The sequence below is a fragment of the Aquarana catesbeiana genome, linkage group LG02 (genome assembly GCF_042186555.1).
Source record: "Aquarana catesbeiana isolate 2022-GZ linkage group LG02, ASM4218655v1, whole genome shotgun sequence".
Lineage (NCBI taxonomy): Eukaryota > Metazoa > Chordata > Amphibia > Anura > Ranidae > Aquarana > Aquarana catesbeiana.
The window spans coordinates 119,425,081-119,447,891 of NC_133325.1; the positions used below are offsets into that span (position 1 = coordinate 119,425,081).

A 22,811-nucleotide genomic window follows, 5' to 3' on the forward strand; every position below is an offset into this window, starting at 1 on the left:
CGAAGGGCACTGGCAAGTGCTCTCATAGTCCATTGATCTTTCTGGACTTCAGTAACTGCATGCCCGTATCGGAGGTATGGGCAGACAGCTTTTCTGACAGTCTGCAATAGCCTGACATTGCACCTGTGACCTGCTTTACAGCAGGGATGCTCAACCTTTTGAAGAGCGAGTGATACCAAAGTCTCTTTTTTTTTTTTTTCCTTTAACCACTTGCCGACTGCCGCATGCCGATTTACGTGTGCAGAATGGCACGGGCAGGCAAAAGAGCGTACCTGTACATCCCTTTTGAATTTGCCACTTAGCAGGCGCACGCGCACCCGTGGGTCCTGCGATCTTGATGTTTGCTGGCGGCTTGCGGTGAGGAGAGGCAGAATGGGGAGATGCCTATGTAAACAAGGCATTTCCCTGTTCTGCCTAGCAACATGACAGGGATCTACTGCTCCCTGTCATCGGGAGTAGTCTGTCATGTTGTAGTGAGCCCATCCCCCCTACAGTTAGAACACATCCAGGGAACACACTTAACCCCTTGATCACCCCCTAGTGTTTAACCCCCTCCCTGCCAGTGTCATTTATACAGTAATCAGTGGCTATTTGTAACTCTGATCGTTGTATAAATGTCAGTGGTGTCAAAAGTGTCCGATCTGTCCGCCATAATGTCGCAGTCCCGATAAAAATCTCAGATCGCCACCATTACTAGTAAAAAATAATAAAAATGCCATAAATCTATTCCCTATTTTGTAGATGCTATAACTTTTGCGCAAAGCAATTCAATATACACTTATTGCGATTTTTTTTTTTTTTTTTTTATCATTATTATACCAAAAATATCTAGAAGAATACATATTGGCCTAAACTGCGGAAGAAATTTGTTTTTTATATATTTTTTGGGGATATTTATTTTAGCAAAAAGTACAAAATATTGCTTTTTTTTCAAAATTGTTGCTTTTTTTTGTTTATAGCGTAAAAAATAAAAACCACAGAGGTGATCAAATACCAACAAAAGTAAACTCTGTGGGGGAAAAAAGGACATAATTTTTGTTTGGGTACAAATTCGCACGACCGCGCAATTGTCAGCTAAAGCGACGCAGTGCCGTATCCCAAAAAATGCTTTGGTCAGGAAGGGGGTAAATCCTTCCGGGGCTGAAGTGGTTAAAAATAACAAACATGTTATACTTTCCTGCTCTGTGCAGTGATTTTGGACAGAACAGCCCAGATCCTCCTCTTCTCGGGTCCCTCGCTGGCTCTCTTGGCCCCTCCCTCCTGTTGAGTCCCCCCACAGCAAGCAGCTTGCTGTGGGGGCACCCAAGCCGAGCCGCAGCTCTGTGTGTCCATTCAGCACCCCCGCCCCCTCTCTCTCCTGATTGGCTAACTGAGTCTGATTGACAGCAGTGGGAGCCAATGGCGCTGCTGCTGTGTCTTAGCCAATCGGGAGGGAGAGTCCTGTACGGGGAAGGCTCTCGTGCACATCGCTCGACTGAGATGGAGCTCAGGTAAGTATTGGGGGGGGGTGAGGGGGGCTGTTGCACACTGAGAGGTTTTTTTATCTTAATGCGTAGAATGCATTAAGATAAAAAAACCTTCTGCCTTTACAATCCCTTTTAAGTGATTTGGTAGCCAGATGTGGGCCACAATGAACTACGGTGTTGCAAATGTAAATGAGCCCTTACTGTCCTGAGCCCCCTATAATGCTACATTCACACTGATGCGCTGTGGTTTACTCGCACAGCCAAAATGAAGTGCACCTGTGGGTTGGCTGCACTGTGCAAGTGCACTGCACTGGGCCTGTGGATCTGTGTGAAAGCAGCCCAATGACCCTTTTTTTTGCTAATCTGCCCTTTGCAAAAGTGCACCTTTTTCCTTTTCCTACTCCTGCTGGCATTGCTCTCCAGACTGCTAGTAAGGTCCCAGGCGAAGTGCACTTGCTATCACTCTGCCTGGGTGGCACTACAGAGGAAGTATGAGCTCAGGCAGTGCCTGCTTCCTCTGCTGCCTTTATGTACTCTGATGCTCTGGGATGGTGGGTCAGTATCCCGTTGATCTTGATCTAGGCTTGCCGACCCGCCATACCAAAGCATGGGTATGTGCTTCCCTGGTTTGAAGTCGCAATCCACATCAGAGGGCTCCAAGGACCACAGGTTGAGCAGCCCTGCTTTACAGGCTCCTAAGAAAAACAAAAAAAAATGTGTATTTATTATTTTTATTAAAAAGGTAAACTTGGCCTTTAAGGCTCGGTTCACACGGGGGCGACTTGTCAGGCGACCTAGCCGCCTGACAAGTCGCCTCCCGTTCTGTACAATGGAACCGTTGCGTCGCTCCGACTTAGAAGAAAGGTTCCTGTACTACTTTGGGGGCGACTTGCATAGACTTCTATACAGAAGTCGTCTTGCAAGTCGCCCCGGCAGTCGTGTGCAGGTCGCCTCGGTGAGGCGACCTGCAAGTCGTGCCGCCTCTGGTGTGAACCGAGGCTAAATCCCCTGTACAGCAGAGATCAAATGGAGAGGGATGAACAAGACTGGGAACCAGTGAAGTCTGCTGCATGCAAATGTGTTGATAAGTAACATGCTGATAGGAAGAGAGAGCAGAGAGATGACTGTCAGTCTGCTGCTGCCCTTTCACTGTCCAGTCAGAAAACTGAGGATAGAGAGAGGATGTCACTGAATTCCCTTACTATAGATGGTGTCAGTTTGGGTGTGCAGTGTAATGGTGGGCTCACACGGAACGTTGTTCTCTGTGGATAGTGATTACAGCTGGGGAGCTTACATTAAAAGACACTGTTTATTTACCCCCTTTTTGTTTTTTTCTAAAAATGTTGAATGTCCCGAATAAAAATGTATTTATTTGTTCTGAAGCTCACCTGCCATGCATAGAAATGCAGGGACATGGAGACAGCTGTGGAGAGGTGTGCAAAAAATGTAATGTGTCTGTATTTTTCAGCACCGCTATGCCTTGCAGTGTGGAATTGGGAATGGCGGAGCACAGAGAAAACCATTGTTTTCTGGGTGCCCTTGTGGAGAGCTGCTTTTTTCTTCTATGGAAAAACCCAGCTCTCTGCTATAGTGTGAACCTGCCCTCAATCCAGTGACTATATTTATAGGGGGCATAGATCCTCTGACCGATAAAACCATTCCCTTATTATCTGTGTATTTACCTGTTTGCCTGGAGTTCAGCTTTTAGCCACTTTAATAGGGGTTTCTTTATGTAAATGCACACCATATTGTTTTTCTTACTCCATAATATTTCTAAGTGGATTGCACTGTAAGAACCCATTTATCTTAAACTCCTTTCACAGTGTGGGTGTATTTACCTCCGAGACACGTCTTAAAGCTTATTTCTGTAGATGTTATGATAATGGGGTTGGTTCTGAGCTCATTCACTAATCTATCGCTATAGCATTTTTCGTCTTTTTTTTTTTTTTACAAATGGAGGGCGCATTGCACATTAAACTAACAATACAAAATTGGCTAATGTAAAATACAAGCAGATTTCTTTCAGGATAACACGTTTATTTATTTAGACTGTAGTTATTTCTTTTTGGTTGATCATATTCTGTACATGGTAGTCTATGCTTAAAGCCCAACTCCAGGCAGCTAAAAAAACTATCCTTTGCAGTGGGGTTGTACCTGCACTGCAAGGGTTAATCGTTTGTTTTGCCCAGTGGAGAGGAGAAACAGTTTTCCTTAAAGTGATATTAGTTATTATTATTATTTTTTATAACAAGCATGTCATATATACCTGCTCTGTGAAGTGTTTTTGCACAGAGCAGCCCGATCCTCCTCTTAGGTCCCTCGATGGCTCTCCTGGCTCCTCCCTCCTGCCAAGTACCCCCACAGCAAGCAGATTGCAATGGGGGCACCCGAGCAGGCCTGTTTCATCAGATTTGGCGACCCATCAGAAATGGTAACGGAAGTGACGTTCCGTCGCTGCCATCTTGCTACACCCCGCACTCCTCCATAGTAAGCATACACTGAGAAGGGGGGAAGCGAACATCTTGTTACATCCACCAGAGTTTTGCATTTTGCACTTATTTTTAACAGTAAAGTGATTTTATATAGTGAAATACAGTACTTAGAACTCTGACTGGTTAGATGTTGAATTTTAAAGGAAAGCAATGTTCTGTCAGATTAGCAAACCTATGAGATGAGCAATCTTGCCACTGCTTTTAAAATTCAACATCAAAACAGTCATGGAATTCTAAGTACTGTATTTCACTATATAAACTCACTTTACTGTTAAATAAGTGTAAAATGCAAAACTCTGGTGGGTGTAACAAGGTGTCCGCTTTCTCCTTCTCAGTGTATCCTTACACAGCTACACAGCGAAAGTGTTTTTCTTTTTACCTTCATGCATGTAAAGGCAAAAAAATCTTACAAAACACTTTAAGGCCTGGTTCACACCTATGCTTTTCTCCAGTGTGTTTTCTGTTTTGCAGGAACGCGCTACAGTCCATTTTACATGATTTCCTATGGGTCACTTTCACATCTCTGCGTTTTTCGCTGCTGCGTTTTTTGGAAAAGGTCAGGGACTTTATTTTTCACCCTCAGCCAGTTGCATTTTTGGTTCCATAGTCTTCAATGGAAACTCAGTGGAAATGCATCAAAAAACCCAGTGCTTGCGTTTTTGATGTGTTTCTGCTGGTTTCTCCTGCATGACAAGAGACACCTCCTAAAAATGCAAAAGGTAATAAAAATGTATCAAACCTGTGCGAAAAAAAAAAGCACAGTGCTCCAGGAAAACGCACCAATTGCAACCTTCATAGGTGTGAACCAGACCTTAGCGATCCTCCACTCCCTCGGCAGATGGCGCTCCGGCGGTGGACTGTCCCCCTGCTTCAACATGTCCAAACCAATGCTAGCACACAGAAAAGGAGAGCAGGATTGGGTAAGTAAATTAACTTTTATTTGTTTCGCTAGACCTAAACAAGCAATTAACTTGTCCGGAATTGAGCTTTAGCCCTCGTTCACATTGCTGTGATTTGACATGTCAAATCGCATGCCATATCAGTGGCTTTTGCCAGCAATGGCACCGTCCGAATCGGTGCAATGCCCCATTTGTGGCATTTTCCAAAAGTAGTTTCTGTGCTACTTTTGGAGACTTCGGGGTGCGATTTCAATAGACATCTGTGCAGAAACCCGCACAGATGTCTCTGAAATCTCCCCCGAAGTCGGGGCTGACATGCGGGAATGAAATCGTGCGAGTTCAGCTGAACTTGCACAATTTCATTCCCGTTGCCAGTGTGAACCTAGGCTTAGGCCCGGTTCACACTGGTGCAACATACGCTTCCGACTTTGGGAACACATGGTGCATGACGTGTAAAAATCAATGGTTCCCTATGAGAGCTGTCTTAACTGGTCCGACATTCCTGCACTACTTTGATCTGTTTTCAGCCCATTCAATATCATTAAAGTCGGATCCTCCTCCTAACCATCCAACTTGTGACATCCGACATGGTGATTACAGCAGCAGGAAAAGGAATTTTATCACACTGTAGGACCGAGGTCGCAGGGCAAAGTAGGATGAGTTGTACAACAGTTGTGTTGTACCAGTGTGAACCCGGCCTAAAGCCCCGAATGTCTGGAGTCAGCTGTCAAATATTTTTCGTGTAACACGTGGGGTCGCACGAACGAAAACTGTAGTGTGTACCAGGCTTTGGGGTTCGGTTCACACTACCCTGCACTGTGTGTTCTGATTGCGGGTGCTGTAATTGTATTGATACTCACAGCTGAATCATGCTGCTCTTACGAAATGCAAGGCTACAGTTCATTCTGAATGGTACCCCCACACATCTCGAAGCATGATCGCAGGTGCGGGCACCACAGGGAAACCGTATGGTTAATACAGTTTCCTTGCGGCTGCATTTTTAAAAAGGTGCATGCACCTTTTTTTCTGCAGTTCACGCAAATAAATAGGCTGCCGTGTCCGAGCAAATGCAGGCTGCACATAAGCCTTAATGCTCAGTCCAGCTCAAGCAGCAAAATCTTACAGATGGAAAGGATCAGAGTATGAACATGAGGTGCAGGATATTGACAGACCAACCTGGGTTTTCTGTGGGTCTATGTGTAGATTTCAGCATGAGGCTAATGATGCCAGTGTTCTGCATAAAGCCAAGCAAAATCTGGCAAAAGAGGAGCTGCATGGCTTTCTTCTGGCCAGTGGTGCCACTTCCCCCCTTGTATATAGTGGGCATTTTAAGTAAGTTTACACGCTTGTATGAACACATTCCTTGCATGTCCCAATATCCAGAAACCATATTTATTTGAAACAAAGGCTGTACCACCTTATCTTTTAAAAGCAGTGTCCTCTACCCCAATGATCAGACTTTACATTGTACATTTTGTAGCAAGTCGCATAGATAAAAAGCTGCAGTGGGGGGTGATCTGTGTCTGGGATTTGCATGAATGTGTCATCTCTGAGCCAGCGTCTCTGGAAATTCATGCTGCACATAGATGGTTATCTGATCAAAGATGAAGGCAGAGAAGAGCAGAAGGAAGCATTGTCAGGAGTGCTTTTGCCACCTATGTGGTAAATAATAGATACCTGTACGTCTTACACATACGCATTACTTCCCAAGCATGAAATTTACCAATTAAAAAAAAAAAAAGTTTAATCTTTTTAACTAGCTAGCACTTGAATTTACCCAAAACCTAATTCTTTTGCCCTGGGTGAATAACCCTCAGCCCTGATATTGAAGATCCGGTGAAGCTGTATGGTGCTATAGGTGTTCTTCAAGCATTCATTTAGCATGCCATCTATATTGGATTTAAGCAGGACATTTTAATGTTAGTGTATATTTGTGTTTATTTGTATCATTCTACATTAAGCAATTATTCCTGTGTGACCAGCAGGCATGCTTTGAGGATGATTAAATGAATCCTGATCACAGCGACAGCTTGGTATGCAGTGCACTAAATAGAGGTGATGGGGCTTAGCCGAGGCGGTTGAAAGGTCCACTTTAAAAAGCAGTTTCCACCATTCCACACCGCAAAAAATCTTTGAGTTGTTAGGTCGTTGAATGTCTACCAGTGCAGGTCATGCAAGTAATGCTGTCATTCAGGTTCAGCTTGGAGAAAACGACTGTACTTTTCCCATGTTTTATGCTGAGCCCAGCAAGATAAATCCAGAAAGGACAAGATTTCTAAAGCATGGAGTGAGGGGGATGATTTACAATGAGAAATGGGATGGCAATGGCTTGAAGGTTTGTTTGATTAGGACTGTTGTTTACAGGTCTTTATTTTTGGTTTCCTTGTACACTTCTCTGATTTAAAGCGGGGGTCCACCTATCTATCGTTTTTTTTTTTTTTGAGTTCATTCACAAACTTTTCTTCTCAGCATTACATACTCACATATTGTGTGTAATATGTCCACCTGTGTCAGATTTCGTCGGAAAGAATAACTTATATTATTCACTGCAGGCGGTTTCCATCTTCATTGTGGGCATTTGAAGCCCACAAGCATTTATTTCCTGGATGTGGTGAATGCTGTGCTCCCAGCATTCACCGCTCATTCCCGCACATGCTCAGTGGCATCCTGGGAAGCCTGAGACTAGCTCCCAGGAGTCTGGGAGAGGCTAGAAACACGCCTACTCCCACAGGAGGAGAACCAGGAAGTGCAAAGAAGAATAGAAAAATAAAAGGTCATTACGGCGATTTAAATTTTTTTAAACGGCATGGCAGCATCTAGGCAAGAAAGAGAATACATACAGATATTGTTCAAAATTTGGGTGGAACTCCGCTTTAAGCAAACACATTTTTATTTGCTTTGTTTGCACTCCTTCACACTCCTAAAAATTCAGAGCGCTGTGCCATTTGTATGCTGTTAACTAGACTGTGTAAAAAAATATTTAAAGGTTAAGTTCACCTTTTGTAACACGTTACCAGTAACACCTGTATTCAGTAAATTGATACCCAACATGTCACGCTTCAAAATTGCGCCCGCTCGTGGAATGGCGACAAACTTTTACCCTTAAAAATCTCCATAGGCGACATTGAAAAAATTCTACATGTTTTAAGTTACAGAGGAGGTCTTGGGCTAGAATCTACCGATCGCGGCGATACCTCACATGTGTGGTTTAAACACCGTTTTCATATGCAGGCGCTACTCACATATGCGTTCGCTTCTGCACCTTTTATTTTTACACTGTTTTTTTTTTTTTTTAAAAAAACAAAAAATTGTGTCACTTTTTCCTATTACAAGGGATGTAAACATCCCTTGTAATAGAAAAAAGCATGACCGGTCCCCTTAAATATGAGATCTGGGGACAAAAAGACCCCAGATCTCATATTTACAGTTAAATGCAATAAAAAAAAATGAAAAAAAATTGCCCTTTAACCCTTTCATGACTAAGCCTATTTTTGAAATTTGGTGTTTACAAGTTAAAATCCGTATTTTTTGCTAGAAAATTACATAGAACCCCCAAACATTATATATATTTTTTTAGCAGAGAATCTAGAGAATAAAATGGCGATTGTTGCAATATTTTTTATCACACGGTATTTGTGCAGCGGTGTTTTAAACGCAAATTTTTGGAAAAGTGACACTTTCATGAATTTTAAAAAATCCAAACAGTAAAGTTACCCCAATTTTTTTGTATAATGTGAAAGATGATGTTACGCCGAGTAAATAGATACCAAACATGTCACCCTTTATAATTGCACGCACTCGTGGAATGGCGACGAACTACGTTACCTTTGAATTTCCATAGGCAACGCTTTAAAAATTTTTTACGGTTACCAGGTTTGAGCTACAGAGGAGGTCTAGGGCTAGAATTAGATCGCGGCGATACCTCACATGTGTGGTTTGAACACCGTTTACATATGTGGGCGCGGCTTCCGTATGCGTTTTCTTCGCTGTGCGAGCTCACGGGGACAGGGGCACTTTAAAAATTTTTTTTTTTTTTTTAATTTATTTTTGTACTTTATAAATTGTGTTTAAAATTTTTTTTTTTTTTACTTTTATTGCTGTCACAAGCAATGTAAACATCCCTTGTGACAGTAATATGTGGTGACAGGTACTCTTTATGGAGGGATCGAGGGTCTAAAAGACCCCCCATCCCTCCTTTACACTTCAAAGTATTCAGATCGCCGAAAACGGCGATTCTGAATACTGTGTACTTTTTTAAATTTGGTGCCATTGGCAGCCGAGTTAACGGGAAGTGACGTCATGACGTCACTTCCGCGTTTACAACAAGAAGGCTGGAACGAAGCCGCTCGCAGCTTCGTTCCAGCCCGCCCCCAGCCGACGAAGGCAGCCGAACGGACACCAGGCCTCCCGATCGCACGGGAGGCCCGGTAACGGCGGCGGGAGGGGGGGTTGTCCCCTCCCGCTCCTTCGGTATAACAGCCGAGCGGCTTTTAGCCGCATCGGTTGTTATACACGGGTAACCGATCGCCCGCTGTAAACAACGGTACCGGGATGATGCCTGCAGCTGCGGGCATCATCCCGGTATAACACCGGAAAGCCGAGTACACATATCTGCGTACGGTCGGCGGGAAGGGGTTAAGAGCTATGGGCGTAAGTGACGTTTTGTCGTCGCTTCCGCCCTGCATTGTTATGGAGACGGGTGGGGGCCATCTTCCCCTCACTCATCGTCTCCATGCCCAGCCAGGGTGAAGATCCGATCGCCTCTGCCACTGCCGACGGCTCTGGTAAGCGGCGGAGGGCACCAGAGCATGGCGGAGACGCCCTCTACCGCCGCAGATAGCAGTGATCTTGCGGCGAATCGCCGTAGAGACCACTCTTATCGGAAACCGGGCCGCCGGCCAAAGAAGAGGATACCAGGGTCATGGCAGCTAGCTGCTGCTATAACTACGATATCCCCCTTCAAAGTAAGGACGTATATTGTCATGCGGCGGTACGGAGATGGTTAATTGGACATGATTGAAGCCTATTAGATCTGAAACATTGTGCCTGTACTTTGTGGTGCTATAAAAGGTTTATAGTTTGTGTTAGATTGATTACAGACTGGGAACTGGTGTAGCTATAGTGAACCAAGGAAGCTATCGCTTGAAGAGACCCAAACATTTCACAACATTTTTAAACATATGAGTACAGCACATCAAATGCAATTTAACAGGACAGCGCATGTCTAGAAAACAGTGGAAGCATTAGTGGCTGACTGGTCTCGGATATAAAACAATTCCAAGGGGGTAAGAGGCAAAGGAGGGGGTGATATAATACAGTCATGTATATGAGGCATGGGAGAGGACGCCCATGTTGCATATTTAATGTGTTTAACGACTTCAGCCCCTGAAGGTTTTACCCCCTTCCTGACCAGGCCATTTTTTGCAAACCGACACTGCTTTAAAATAAAATGTATGTAATTTTTTTCCCCCACAAATGGAGCTTTCTTTTGGTGGTATTTGATCACCTCTGCATTTTGCTATAAACAAATAAAGAGCGACAATTTTGAAGAAAAAAAACTGCTATAAAACATTTAAAATAAAACAATTTAAAAAAATCGAATTTCTTCATCAGTTTAGGCCAATATGTATACATATTTTTGGTAAAAAAATCCCAATAAGCACATATTGATTGGTTTGCGCAAAAGTTATAGCGTATACAAAATAGGGGATATATTTATGGCATTTTTTTTTTCATTTTTTTTTTTTTACTAGTAATGGCAGTGATCAGTGATTTTTAGCGGGACTGCGACATTGCGTAGGACAGCTTGGACAACTTGCTGACACTTGATACTTTTTTGGGAACCAGTGACACTAATACAGTGATCAGTGCTAAAAAATATGCACTGACACTGGCAGGAAAGGGATTAACATCAGGGGCGCTCAAAGGGTTAAATGTGTTCCCTGTATTCCATCAGATTAGGCGACCCGTCAGATTTTGTAACGGAAGTGACATTCCATCACGGCCATCTTGGTACACCCCTCACTCGGCTGCAGTAAGTATTCAGTCAGAAGGTGGCAAGAGGACATCTTTTTACACCCACTGGAGTCTTGCATTTCACACTTATTTTTACCAGTAAACTGAGCTTATATAGTGAAATGCAGTATTTTGAAATCTGTGACACTGTTTTAATGATGAATTTTAAAAAGCAGCGGTGTTCTGTCAGATTAGCGAACCTGTGAGATCAGCAGGCTTGCCACTGCTTTTAAAATTCAACATCAAAACAGTGTCATGGATTTAAAATACTGTATTTCAGTATATAAGCTCAGTTTACTGGTGAAATTAAGTGTGAAATGTAAGACTCCGGTGGGTGTAAAAAAGATGTCCGCTTGCGTCATTCTGAATGTAGGCTTACATCGGACGAGTGCGGGGTGTACCAAGATGGCCGTTACGGAACGTCACTTCCGTTACAAAATCTGATGGGTCGCCTAATCTGACGGAGCTTTCTTACTGTGGGGGGTTGGGCTCACTGTATGGACACCGTGATCCGTGTTCCTGATTAGCAGGAAAACAAGATCAGTGCCCGTGCCTGAGAGCATTGTTTACATCGGCAGACCACCGTTCTAACCCTGTGGGGAGCGATCGCGCGTGGCCCATAGACATTGCGCCCACTGGGCCCTCTGATTGGCTCCCTCTGTGGCCAATCGGTGCGCGATTGCGGCTCCGGCGGCATGCGCGGGTGCCCTCAGTGGCTATTGAACGAAATCATGTACAGATACATGATTTTGCGCAATAGAGCTGACATGCCGCAGTATATTTGCGGTAAGTGGTTGGCGACTGGTTATTTAAAGGGGTGGGCACCATCAGACATCCCATAAGAGAGTTTGGTAGCATTGATGGAAGTGAGGAAACAGTAGGGAAGTAGAGGGGGAAAATTGGAAAGGTGCTCCAATTTAGGAGTTGAGAATGGTGAGACTAGAAGCACAGTATTTACCATAATAGGAAGAGGGAAATGGTGTAGGGGATGGGGGGGGGGTCCAGCCAGATGCAGAATTGTATCTATTCCTACGGTGCCTTGCAAAAGTATTCACCCCCTTGGCATTTTTCGTGTTTTGTTGCCTCACAACCTGGAATTAACATGGATTGTTTGAGGATTTGCATCATTTAATTTACAGAACATGCCCACAACTTTTCAAGTGTTGCGTTAGCAGTGTGTTTGGGGTCATTGTCCTGCTGGAAGGTGAACCTCCGTCCTAGCCTCAAATCACACACAGAGTGGTACAGGTTTTGCTCAAGAATATCCCTGTATTTAGCACCATCCATCTTTCCCTAAACTCTGACCAGTTTTCCAGTCCTGACTGCTGAAAAACATCCCCACAGCATGATGCTGCCACCACGTTTCAATCTGTGGGGATGGTGTTCTTTGGGTGATGTGATGTGTTGGGTTTGCGCCAGACATAGCATTTTCTTTGATGGCCAAAAAGTTAAATTTTAGTCTCATCAGACCAGAGCACCTTCCTCCATACATTTTGGGAGTCTCCCACATGCCTTTTCACAAACTCAAAACGTGCCATTTTGCTTTTTGCTGAAAGTAATGGCTTTCTTCTGGCCACTCTGCCATTAAGCCCAACTCTATGGAGCGTACAACTTATTGTTGTCCTATGTACAGATACTCCAGTCTCTGCTGTGGAACTCTGTAGCTCCTCCAGGGAGATCGGTGCTTGTACCTCCCCCCACCGCGGCACCGATCACCTGTGAGGCTCCCGGCCCTCCCTACTATACTGAGGATGCCTGGCCCGATACAAAAGGTCATTTTGATCAAGCATTGATCGGATCAAGCATCGGAGCATTTGCACAAGTACCGATACTAGTGCAAATGCTTGGTAATGATACCGATACTAGTATCGGTGCAACCCTAAGTTTTGTTGAGGATGGTTTGGATCAATTTATATACTCTTATCCATGGTCTCTGAGCCTTGGGGGAATGCCACCAAATGTGGTGCATTGTCCCTGGAACCCTGCTATGCCCCAAGGAACCAAAAAGGCGACGCTGATGTTGTAAATTTGTCTGTCTGCCCTGGGGTTATGTACCATTGAAACAGTACCTTGTGAGCATTCTCCTGGGCTAAGTTATTGGTGGAGCACATAGCTGCAGCCAACCAAATCTTGGTCCAGTCAACAATGTCAAGTGTTCCTCCAGATCTTATTCTCAGTTAGGCTACCTTCACACTGAGGCGCTTTACAGGCGCTATAACGCTAAAAATAGCGACTGCAAAGCGCCTTGAAAGAGCCTCTCCTCTTACTCCAATACATTAGAGAGGTGCGCTGGCAGGACGGTAAAAAAAAAGTCCTACAAGCTGCATCTTTGCAGCGCTGTAGGAATGGTGTATACACCGCTCCTACAGCGCCCCTGCCCATTGAAATCAACGACGGTAAAGCGCTGCTAAAGGTAGCGGCGCTTTACAGCCAACACCCCCAATGCCCCAGTGTGAAAGTAGCCTTTGAGTCCTACGTAGGGGAATTTAGGGCTCTGTATAGAAGAGAGATCAGGCCGGTTGAGTGCAGGGAATTTTTGCATTTGCTTTTGAATGGAGTCAAAAGTGTCGGGTTAAATGCTAAGTTCACCTATTGTTAAAAAAAACTAATAAATGCCCATGATTTTTTATGAAACAAAATGTGCATTCATATTTTATTTTACCATGAAGCCTGCAAAGCATTGCACTCTATCAGTAGATTGTGGGTGTAATGCCAGGATCCTGCAGACACTAATTACAGCTGTCTACTCTTACCTCCATAGTGGCAGACAGTTACTACGCTACAGGAAGACTTTAATGAACTACGAAGGCGCTGATGAGTGCCCTGGTAGTTTGAGAACTACAAGCTTTCTGCCGGCGTGGCAGATGGGACGTGTAGTTTCATTCATTCCTTCACGCTGTTTTTAAAACGTGACAGTGGGTGCATTTTTGTTTTTACATTTTTGTATTTGTTTTTTGTCTCATCCATAAATGGGTTACAGCAGTTAGTAGTTTGATCTTCAAGTATCTCTTAATAACAAATCTTTACAAATGTCTTTTGAGCTATGACTTATCTTGTACAGCTGGGGACATGTGGTAAACAGACAGATAGTAATTACTTTATTTCCACTGGGATCTCATTAACTTGTCATGAAAGGTTAGGAACTTGAAAAATATTTTATCAGTTTAATACGCACTTTTTCACTCTGCTGCATTAATTCTCTTCTCTCGTTCTCTCTTGAATGCAAGGTAACTAGAGTGCAGTACTGTGGAAAAATCCCATTCCAGCTTGTACTACATGTAGATAAAAAAACATGTTCTGTTTATGGGAAGAGAAAGTGCTAGATACATTTTAGTGTGTTTGTTGGCATTCCACTAAGTACTGGCTAGATCAGCATAACCACCCATGTAGTTTAAAATTGTTGGAAATCCTAAGAATATTTTAAGGAGGAATTGTCTTGGGCCACACATAAAATACAATAACAGAAAAAGTTGGGCCGATCACAAGTGAATGATCACTGATCTAGATAATGTACTAATAAACGTAAATTTATTTTTTTTGGTAATGTTTTTTATTATAAAAGTATAAAAGTAAAAGAGGGCAACGTAAAACTAGTGCGATATTTGACACTGTTTTTGATAAAAGTAATGCATCAATATCTGGTTTGATGGATGTAGTAGCAATTCTTAATGAATTCTCAAGGTGCTCATCAGATATTTTGGTTCTAATTTTACCCTTTGTGTGCTTCATCTTTTAAATAAAACAAAAAAAAAACTGTTTACGATTTTTGTTTTGGGTCGCATTCATAGCCATCTTGGGCCAAATACGTACGGTCCGTGGGCCACAGGTTGGACACCCTGATTTGAATGTATTTTTTAAATGCAAGTACCCTAATTAGACTTTACTGTATAAAGCTGATCATACATGGCAAAAAAATAAACTAATTTCCCCATCCACACATTCAAGCTGGAGGGGGAAATCCTCCCCCACCGTCAGAATACACTGATCAGAGCTGCAGTCCCATTGGCTGCATGCACTGAACAAATTCTGGTTTTCCAGCAGCACTGTTCAACAAAAGTAGGTCCAATGACCAGCTTGCATTGAACAGAGAGGGTTGCATACGGAACCAAAAAGAAAAATCAGTCGGTTTCTGATAAACTGGCCAAATTTTGATATGTAGATATGGCCAGCTTTAAGACCCCTTTCACACTGGCTGTTAGTACTAAAGCACTGCTTGTTTTAGCGGCGCTTTTCGGCCGCTTAGCATGTCGCTTTTTACCCCCGACAAATTTTAATAAGTCCCATTTTGCTGTGCTTTTCAGGCCCTTTGAAAGCGCTGCCCATTCATTGCAATGGGCAGGGCATTTTCGGAGCGCTATTTACAGCGCTCCCAAACTGCCCCAAAGATGCTGCTTGCAGGACTTTTCGTAACGCCCCGCAAGCGCACCGCCCAGTGTGAAAAGACACACTGCAATGAATGGGAGGCGGTTTTCAGAGGCTATTTCTAGCGCCTCAGTGTGAAAGTAGCCTTATGCCCCGTACACACGGTCGGATTTTCCGATGGAAAATGTCCGATCGGAGCGTGTTGTCGGAAATTCCGACCGTGTGTGGGCTCCATCGGACATTTTCCATCGGATTTTCCGACACACAAAGTTGGAGAGCAGGAGATAAAATTTTCCGACAACAAAATCCGTTGTCGGAAATTCCGATCGTGTGTACACAAATCCGACGGACAAAGTGCCACGCATACTCAGAATAAATAAAGAGATGAAAGCTATTGGCCACTGTCCCGTTTATAGTCCCGACGTACGTGTTTTACGTCACCGCGTTTAGAACGATCGGATTTTCCGACAACTTTGTGTGACCGTGTGTATGCAAGACAAGTTTGAGCCAACATCCGTCGGAAAAAATCCTAGGATTTTGTTGTCGGAATGTCCGAACAAAATCCGACCGTGTGTACGGGGCATTAGTCTGTTGTAGGTCAGAACTCAAAGAGAGGGGTCGAGCAGCAGCACATGGAGACATTTCGCTATGCTGCTAAAAAAGAGTAAAAGTGATAGATGAGCTCTGTCGGTGAGCTGCTTCTTATTTCACTGTCCAGTCACGGGTTGTGGGTGAGAAGGGGGACCTATAAGTAAAAGGGAACTTTAGTAGAGAATTATGAGGTCATCTCCCTGCTAGACAAGACTTGTATTGTGGGGCGAATCTGGGTACATTTCAGAACTGGAGGACAGAAATGCAAATCCTTTGTAAAAGCTTTCATATATGTATTTCATCTCTGTATTTAGCTGTTTGCTTGTATTTCAATTGTAAAAATGTACTCTAAAGACATAGTTAATGTTGTAACAGGCTATTGTTTCATAAGCTGTGTTTTGGTTAAATATCGGTCATGTTTAACCACTTGCTGACTTCCGTATGTATATTAGTGGCTTGTCAGCAAGTGGTTATATCAATATATCTGACGGTTTAATATTCTAAATGGGAAACCTTCGTTTTGTTTGCAAGTTTTAAAGATTCTAACTACCAGCAAGAATAAGTCCTTACGTTTAAAGATTTAAATCAAATCCACCCTGGCTGCATTGCAAAAATGAAAAGGTTTGACCTGCAGTCCATTGTGGTACATTCGATGAATGGTCTGTCTTAATGCAATGCGCATTATTGCTTGCATCAGCTTGGTGTGAAAGGGCCCTTAGCAGGTTGAACGACAAAAATAACAACTCGATTCCCCCATCTACAGCATTACTGTGGATGGGGGAATCCTCCTACCTGAGCTATTGTATTCTGACAGTGGGGAGACTTAACCGCCATCAGAATACACTGATAGGCACTGCCAGTGTCTTGTTGAGAACGGTCCCCCTTCGGATAGTGTCTGCCCTGTATTGCGCAGGAGGACAAAGGAGACGTTGAAAGTCACCAAATATGAACAGCTGTACATGACGCATGCGCAATTAACACTACATTGTGACACATGCTCCCGATGCTCCTACAAGTCTGCAAGGGGCGGGTGTAGGGGCAGATGCATACAGAAGATGGCCAGAGCTCATACGATGGGGGTGTATTTCTCGAAGGGGAGGATCTTTGCAGGTTGCACGAGCCCCTTGCATAGTTGCACGAGCATCTGGAGTGTGCGGCACAATGTATTGTTAATTGTGCATGCACCGTGTACAGCTGATGAACAGTTGTTCATATTTGGTGACTTTCAACGTCTCCTTTGTCCTCCGTACTGTGCAAGCCCTGTGCAGTACAGGGCGGACACTATCCGATGGGGGACCTTTCTCGGCAGAACACCGGCTATATCTTGCGGGGCCAATTGAGCAGAGTAAATCCATCAGGCTGGTTGTGCAGAAATAGATCAACTTCAGTACAACCAGCCTTGCCCATACATTGAAAATCGGCCGGTCCCTGCTAAACTAGCTGTAATTCCACCCTATGTATGGATGGCTTAACAATAATGTATAGTATGCACATATCTTGTCACCCATTCACATCAATGTTAGGTTGGAGCTTCAATCATTTCATCCTTCATTGGAGATTTTCAGCCACTGCATTGTCTGGTTCATGCCTCTATAAACACTGGCCATTCTTCTTGGCATATCAATCAGCGACGCTGTAGAAAAAGCTTATCTCTTTAGTGCCCATTAGCCCAAATATAGAATCTAACTTGTTTTAAATGCAGCCAAGAATGACACATAATGTAGTTTGTACAAGAATGTGCAGTTACCATAGAGGTAAATTCTGTTTACAGTGATGGGGGTTTGCATTGTGGTATTCGCTAACCCCCTGTGTGCACAGCTACAGCCTGGCACCTTGGAAATGACATTCCAGTTAATAAGACACAGATGCTTGAATAGGCCATAAATCATTGATAACCATAACATGTTATTATGGATGTGGTTCTACAAACTGATTCCTTGAACAACCTTGATTTTTATTCTATCTTGGCCCAGCATGAAGTGCTGGATTCTTTGGTGAAAGTTTGGGCCTGTGCGCGTGTGGGTTATGTCTAGACAGCTCAGCAGCACACATCAACCAGAGATCAAAAAGAATCTCTCAGACCAGCATTCTGATTTGTAACCACATCCTGTTTCTGTACTGAAATCATTTATCTCAAGCCGGAGAAGAGTTCTTTAAAATTTTAAAGCAAGAGCTTTTTTCAGCCCTTGAGCACATTCCTGTCGCAGCGGGACACCCATCAAATGATGCCTTAGCGCTTGTGCTGCAATCGGCCTCTCCCTGTGCACAGGAGTAAACGAGTGATTAGTCTGGTGTACATGCTGCTCAAGTGTGTTATCCCAAAGCTGTGTCTACAGAAACAAATGAGCCGTGTGGTTTGATAGGGGTTATTCAGTGGATTTCTGGGGATAGCAGCATTTTGCCAGCTATTGTGATTTTTAGTTTAGAAACAATAGGGGAATGTTAAAATGCATTTGTTCAACCTATTATATATTTTATAATATAATAATATATTTCCTTACCAGCATTGTGTGCATACAAGCAGTGTCCAGCTTCTATAATGTCATATATTTTATTTTTTTCCTAGGGCGCCAATGCCTCGGCTTTAGAGAAAGAGATTGGACCGGAACAGTTTCCAGTGAATGAGCACTATTTTGGTTTAGTAAACGTAAGTGGATCCCAATGACTTGAAAAATATATATATTTAGGTGTGTATAGATACAGTAGTATATTGCGCAGGGAGCTCTCGCCTTCAATCCAGTGCTGATGAGTGCATGCAGTTAAAGTGATTTGTAAGGGTTTTTTTGTTTTTTTTTTATAAAAAAACATATCATACTTGCCTCCACTGTACAGCTCGTTTTGCACAGAGTGGCCCCGAACAGAGTCTTCTGGGGTCCCTCGGCGGCTCTCGCGGCTCCTCCCCACATCAGATAACCCCCTAGGAGAAGGGCTCTCCCAGGGGGACTACCTTGCGGGCGCGCTCCCGAGTCCATCATTTGGCGTCCAGAGCTGCCGAATGTATGACTCAGCCCCGGCATCATTGGATTTTTTTTTTACAGCAGCGGGAGCCAATGGCTGTGCTGCTATCAATCTATCCAGTCAGGATTGGGATCGACCCCTTACTCCGATCTGTGATCAGCCAAGTCTCATAGACTTGCTGAGCACAGAGTGCACCACGCATGCCCTGCAGGGGTGCGAGCAGGCCATTCGGGCACGGTAGGACGTCTGTTGACATACTCCCGGCAAAGTAGGTCTGCGCTGTACCCGTCATTCAGCTATAGCGCAGATCTGAAGCAGTTATGGAGCTTTATATCCTCTGCTCCCATAAAAAGAAAATAGTCTATGATAGTAGCTCTATCCAGAGCGAGGGACTCTTAATACAGGAGGTGTGTTACTGGCCAGTTCACCAGGTGGAAACAAAGGCTAAAGGGCAAGGGGCCTAAATCAATAGCTGAACTGGACACTGTACAGCCCAAAGGGTTAAATACTGACTTGGATTTATTCCAATTTTTGTGAAATGTATCAGTATTTTTTTTTGCTGGTCATACTGTGTGTGGAAGATCATTTGTTTCCAGTATATTGAAAATATTATACAAATGCCATATCTTTGATTTATTCATGTTGCTCTGAGAGCACATATTTAAAAAATAAATAAATATATACACACACACAAAGATGTAGGGCCCTTTCACATTGATGTGCTATTGCTGCACTTTTACCTTGCTAAAAGCACAAGAAAATGCAATAAAACATGTCTCTTTAAATCCTGTGGAGTGCGCTGCGGGTAAATTCATTTTTTTAATTCCTACATGCTTTATCCTTAGTACCCTGTTTACAAAGCGCACCACAAAAATGCACCTCCCATTGAAATCAGTGGAAAATGCATCAAAAAGGCACCATGGTTGCATTTTTGGTGCGCTTTTTGAGTCACACATCCATGTTTCACAGATGTGTGGCCACCAGAAAACACACCATGTTTTTTTTAAGTGGATCCGTGTGAAAGGGCCTATAGAATGTGTGCACAGATGCTGCATGTTGCCAGTTGCAATTAGTATTTAAGAATGAGAATACTGCCTTCAGTTTCATACATGCTTTACCTGAAGCAGGACTGCGAGAAGTTCAAAACTGTGGTGCTTCCTGCATGGATTTATCATGTTAAGTTTCTGAATTTTACAAATATATATGCACATATACATGTATATTTGTTTTATTTATTATAGGTACTTGTTTAGCGCCATCAATTTACGCAGCGCTTGTGTATACACACTTTTATACACATTCGCAGTTCAACATACTTTGTCTTAAAGAGACCCATCTGCAAATATTTTTTTAGTTAGGTTGGCCATACATTTTACAATTTTTTTTTCTTGTACAAATTTTTTGGAATTTACCAAAACCATATAATATGAGGTCAAGCCTAAACACTTTCAGTACGCAATCTGGCAGGCCCTTGCACTACATAGTTGAAGGTAAATGTAAAGGTAATTGAATAAGAAAATTGTATAATGCAGGACTTGACAAATTTGCTTAGAATCTAGGAGCTAGCTAAAAAAGTTGGGAGCCAATTTTTTAAATCAGCTGCCCAGCTCCCAGAACTGCATGTCTGGGGTGTCGAGCAATAAGAATTGCTCACGCCTGGTGCCAAGAGAATAAAAAATGAAAATTGAAAAAAAAAAAAAAAAAAAATTTTTTTTTGTTTGTTTTAAGATTTTGCAAATGAGTAATTTTTCTTCTTCACTGATGGGCTCTGATGAGGCTGCATTGATGAGGTGTGGTACTAGTAGGCTGCACTGATGGGCACAGATGAGTTGGCTCTGATGAGTGGGCGCTGATGGGGCTGCACTGATGAGGTGGTACTAGGAGGCTGCACTGATGTGCGCTTATGAGGTGGCACTGACGGGCTTCAGTGATGGGGCTGCGTTGACTGGCACTGACAGGGCTGCACAGGAAAGAGGAAAGATGTTGAAGGTGGGCAAGCCGCCTCATCACAGCACCACCCACAAGAGGAGGGTGCCGGTTCACACAAAGGAGCGTGTATCCTGCTCCAGCCCAAACTTAGTGTGACCTGGATTCTGGGTTTTGTCTAGTCCTGGTATAATGTATGACCAGCTTAAGTTTGATAGATCATGCATAGAGAGGTTTCCAAACCCATCATCAATTGCAAGCAACAGTAGAAAGTGCGTTGTTGCAAAAAAAAATTTAGGCTAGGTTCACATTTGTGCTTTGTGGGAACACGTGCAAAATCATGCACATTCCTGTAACACACAGAAATGTGCAGCCTTTTTGCAGGTGTCACTGGTGCTGTTAAACCTTAATGGATGTCACCCTCACTCGTGTTGATAATGCGTTTGAGCGCATGCTAAAATGCATGTTAACAAAGTACCTTGCATTTTGGCATGACACCATTTTTAAAAAGGGCCATGCACTTTTTGTGTATATTTTACACGTTGGGCAACCCATTGAAGTGAATATTAATAAAACAGTGCAGCGCTAAGGAGAAAACGGCTCTTTATTGGATAGATTGATAGCAGCGCAGCCATTAGCTCCCGCTGCTGTCAATCAAATACGATGAGGCGGGGGCGGGGCCGAGTCATACATTCGGTGGCTATGGACGCGAAATTCTGGACTCGGGAGCACGCCCGCAAGGTAACCCCGCTTCTCCTAGGGGGTTATCTTATGTGGGGAGGAGCCGCCAGGGGACCTCAGAAGACGAGGTTCAGGGCCACTCTGTGCAAAACGAGCTGCACAGTGGAGGTAAGTATATGTTTATTTATAAAAAAAAAAAAAAAAAAAACCCCTTGCAATCACTTTAATGGTAGTATGCTTTTCTTTATTTCACTTTATTATTTTTTTTTTTCTATATTAACAAGGCGATCAAGCTGTCTGGCAGAACAAATAGGGTTGGGACAAGCCATAACACTGCCTGGGGAGCTTACAATGTTTACAATTTTTTTTTTTTTAATATGACTTAAAGTGGATGTAAACCCAATGTCATCCTTTCTAAACTACTGCCATAGGGGTTATCTATAAGGATATATATGCCTCCTGCATGTATCTTTACCTGTCAAATGTCTCCCCTCTGTCTTTATTAGACCCGAAAAATTGCATATTCTGTGGGTGGGTCTGTTGTCTGGAGCTCGGTGGGTGGAGTCGTGATGTCAGTAGACTCCCCGCCCACCTCTACACTCCCCTTGTCAATATGCATTTTCTCCTGTGTATTTCTAACACTGAACTTCTGCTATGATCTCTAACATCCAGTGAAAAGACAGGAAAGTAACCACATGACTTCAGCATGCCAAATCATGCTGAGGTGTGGAACAGCCAATCCTTGCAGAGCTGCTGAAGAAAGGAGTGGGGGAGGGAATTAAAAAATGCCTGTTTTAGGCTAGTGTACAAGATATATAAATCACCTGTCACTCACAGCAAGGGGGACGATTGGACAAAGTTTTTCTCTGTTTGTCAAGATTTATCTCACTGAACAATAAAAGAGGATTGCTCAGAGATGGATTAACTCTGTGTGGCAAGACTGGGCTCAAATTATAGGAAATCTTATGCTCTACAGTATGATATAAAAAAAAATAAAAAAAATAAAAAAAATTCAGGTTTACATCCACTTTAAGCAGGCCATACATGGTCGAATTTCGAAAGAATTTTTTTTCAAAATCAGAAAGTTGATTTTTTTGTGATCCGATGATGCCACCATTGATTTTCGAAATTCGGCAGACCAAGCCTTCAATTTCACCTCATGTTGCTACAGAAAAGAATTTTCGGGGGCGGGAATCTTCTTTTCTCTCCATAAATTTTCTTTTGTTATTACATTTCTCGCACGATTCTCCCATCATTGATTAGAAAATCGTTTGTTTTTCAAAAGATTTCCAACATGTCTGATTCCTCAAATTTGATTGTCGCACGAAAATCGGCCGTTATTGCAGCCCACTAATGGTGCGAAATTCCTAAGGAAATTCTTTCATACGATTTTTGAAAGAAAATTCTTACGAAATTTCAAC

At 43.2% G+C, this 22,811-nt stretch overlaps 1 protein-coding gene across 1 annotated transcript in view; it reads left to right on the top strand.

Moving 5' to 3' along the window:
• USP12 (ubiquitin specific peptidase 12) overlaps positions 1–22,811 on the top strand; it is a 103,105-nt gene that overhangs the window by 36,992 nt on the left and 43,302 nt on the right. Inside the window, exon 2 of the mRNA XM_073613399.1 lies at positions 18,392–18,472. Coding sequence (XP_073469500.1) covers positions 18,392–18,472 — 81 coding nt within the window. The remainder of the gene's footprint in view (positions 1–18,391; positions 18,473–22,811) is intronic.